The sequence below is a fragment of the Mesitornis unicolor genome, unplaced genomic scaffold (assembly GCF_000695765.1).
Source record: "Mesitornis unicolor isolate BGI_N332 unplaced genomic scaffold, ASM69576v1 scaffold23160, whole genome shotgun sequence".
Taxonomy (NCBI): Eukaryota; Metazoa; Chordata; class Aves; order Mesitornithiformes; family Mesitornithidae; genus Mesitornis; species Mesitornis unicolor.
Genome location: NW_010156736.1, coordinates 4046 through 7273, shown reverse-complemented (window position 1 = coordinate 7273; position 3228 = coordinate 4046). Strand labels below are relative to the sequence as shown.

Below are 3228 nucleotides of genomic sequence, written 5' to 3'. Positions count from 1 at the left end.
CCTCCTGGCCCCTGTGGGCCATTGGGTGCCAAGGCCTCTCTGGTGTCTCCTGGACCCTGCTGGCCATTGGGTGCCAAGGACTCTCTGGTGTCTCCTGGACCCTGCTGGCCATTGGGTGCCAAGGACTCTCTGGTGTCTCCTGGACCCTGCTGGCCATTGGGTGCCAAGGACTCTCTGGTGTCTCCCGGGATGGAATGTTTGGGCTCCCCTGTTCCGCCCTGCCCCAAGAGCCTGCTCAGCTCCTGCTGGGGAGGGAAGGGCTCGGGGGCGGGGCACCTTGGCCCCTCCAGATGCGTACTGTGGGCTGTGGGTGCCAGTGCTTCTTGCTTTTTAAATAGTATTTTTCAGGGTGAAAAAAGAATAAGCGAATTTAGCTGAGCTTTGTGGAACCAAGCTGCACCCTGATCTCTCCTGGCCTATATCCTGTTAATTAAGCAGATTGCTCTCTGTTAGTTTGGCACCTCTGGCTGCAACTTTGTAAGGCCATCTCCTGCATAACTTGTGGCTGGAGGTGTGAAGACAACAGCACTTCTAAAAACATAAAACTTTATTTCAGAGCACAGCTGGGCAGCCCTGCTCCTTGCCACACACCATCCGAACACCTCCTCTTGACTCAATGCAGTGGGAAAGGGCTTCGTCAGCCCTACCTGTAGGAATTGGCCTTGTGTTTAGGCAGGAAGGTGAAGGTGGTAGGTACAGGTCCCAGCAGCAGCTCACTGGAAGAAAGAAAGAAATAACAACAACAAAAAACATAATAAAAACCAAGGAGACGTTTGTTTTCAGTATGAGAGCCACCAGTACCCAGCTGCCACATGGCCCTGTGGCTCTACAGCACTGGTGACTGCAGCCAGGTGTGTCGAACCTTTACCCTCCCAAATATTTAGGGCTGCTGCACAAAACCACCTCTGGTGCTGAGCTTAACCCTGAGCCATGGTACTGGCAGGGATGCAGCCTCCAGGTTAAGATGATGCCCTTCTTGCTGGAGAGTGACCAAGTTGATGCCAAAGTGGGCTCCTAAGTTTGGTGGCCCAAATAGCAGCTTCACCACTGGTAGTGAGAAGTTGAAAATCAAGAGGAGCCTCCAAAAAGCTCCTCCCTACCCCTCACTGTGCCTGTGCAGAGCCAACACCATGTTAGTGCCAAAACAAAAAATTAAGGTTGGATCCTAAAATGTTGTAAGTTTGTTCTACTGTGATCAGATTTAGCCTAGCTTAAGACTTCAGCTATTTTACGCTCTGGAACGCACACTGCATTTTCAGTGTAGAGTAATTTTCTTTATGTAGAGGAAGTTTAACTGAATTCCTGGATGCTGGTTCAATACAGCATCACTAAGACTTTCCATAGGGCACAGGACTGCACAGTGAGAGCCTGAATCTACAGCACAAAAGCAGAAACTGAGTGTGCTCAGAGAACCCCGCTTCTGGTTAACATCTCCTTAAAATGAGAATTAATGAAGAGACCTAAATTGCTTTAAAATGTTGAATTCTTAAGGCTATAAATGTCTATTACATGGCAGTGTAAAGACCATGAGTTATAAAGCTTTAGGCAGCCTAATGCGGGCAGGTTCTGCTTGAAAAATGGCATTTAAAAATTCAGATCAAAACTTGATGTATGTGTAACATGGTTTTAGGCAGCTGTTCATGGCACCAACCAAGTGGATGAGGATTAGCAAAACCAGAGAAAGCCGAAGCTATGCTCTATTTTTGATAATCTCTGTTTCTGTGAGATGGGAAATGGCAGCTGGCTGCTCCAGCTCTTGCTTTAGCTGCAAAGTCATTTCAAGCCAGTGCCTGAGGATATGTAGATGTGGGGAAAAGTTTCCTGCGTGAACTTGGGAATCAGACAATGAAAAACAGGGGAAATGCTCAGCTCGCCTCAACTAGGGATGGGAATTGCCTTCCTGCATGGAGTCTGTATGGACCTGGTGAGGTGGGACTGCCCACGGAGAGCAGGGAGGGATCAGATGTTGGAAGCCCAAGACATCTCATCGTTGTGCTCTCCTCTGCTGGTTCCTACAACTGTCCTGGGATGAACAGCATACTGTGAGAGAGATCAACCACTTTAGATTTGCAGTGAGCACTGGATGACCTCCTGCAGCAGATACAGGGATTGAGTGTGCTCTTTATGGCAACTCCAAGCCCAGTTAAAATCTCGAAGTAAAGCACTGGTTAACCCCTCCTTACACTGATGGCAGAGCCATCACCCTGCTCTGTGGAGGATGCATGCAGGCACAGTGACTTTGTGGAGCTCTGTGATGTCCCTTCCTAGCAATTTAAATAAAATTCAAGGCTTTATTACCTTATTTTAATCCAATCGTCCACATTTTGGCTCGCCATCAGTGTCTCCAGATAGTCTCTCCCCATGTAGTAAGGCGGCCGCTCGTTAATTTTCTGAGGTAGGTGTTCTAATAAGCCAACTGGAATATACCTGCAATGAGAGGTAGTGGCACGGGGTGCTATTGCTCAAATAATACAAGTTTGTGGTATTAAAATCCTCTCAAATGGGGAGAATTACCTGCACAGGAATGACAGCCACTCCAGCAGGAACTTCCTGGTCTTCTCTACTCCCTGTGTGTCCGACCCCCAGTGCTCAAGGCCGTATCTGGTGAAGTCTTTGAGAATATCAAATCTCTCACTGGAGGAAATATCCCAGTGTCTCTGTTCCTTGATTTCAGTGAAAAGCCATGGTTTGATGAGTGCCCCTCTGCAGTTAAAAAAAAAAAAAAGGTGCATTGTTATTCCCAGGACTGATGCTTCTGAAGGTGCCAACTAACTCAAGAGACTTCTCAGCACTTATTTGCTAGCCAATGCTGCTTTAATTTTTCTTTTCAATTTCAACAGGAAGCTGCTGCTTGATTTTACCAAGTTTCAAAGAAAAGTTTCACCAAGAAGAAACTTCTTGTGTTTTGAGTTTAGGTATTTTTTTTCAATGCATTTTTTACTCTGGCACCAGTCGAGCTCAGAAGCCAAGGGGAAACACTTGCCTTGCAATCATAATTCCCGAAACACCCATCTGCATGGCTCGATTAGCATCTTCGTAAGACAAGATATCACCATTTCCTGTCCAGAAGGAAGGAAGAAGCCAGAGGTCAAAGTGATACATGAGGGCAAGTTAAAATGAGCTCATCCAGGCATGGGATTCAGAATGGACACCACGTCCAAGAGCCACGTTGCCCAAAGCAGCTCTCGGGCTCCTGCTTAGAGAATCCCAGGGATGTTTCTGAGCCTT

General features: G+C 47.3%; 1 protein-coding gene across 1 annotated transcript in view; it reads right to left on the bottom strand.

The window, feature by feature from the left end:
- Positions 1 to 629: 629 nt before the first annotated feature.
- The window catches only part of DUS3L (dihydrouridine synthase 3-like (S. cerevisiae)), a gene marked incomplete at its 5' end in the record, with an annotated part of 6435 nt that continues 3836 nt past the window's right edge, over positions 630 to 3228 (bottom strand). Inside the window, 4 exons of the mRNA XM_010194275.1 lie at positions 630 to 716; positions 2299 to 2427; positions 2515 to 2703; positions 2984 to 3059. Coding sequence (XP_010192577.1) covers positions 644 to 716; positions 2299 to 2427; positions 2515 to 2703; positions 2984 to 3059 — 467 coding nt within the window. The remainder of the gene's footprint in view (positions 717 to 2298; positions 2428 to 2514; positions 2704 to 2983; positions 3060 to 3228) is intronic.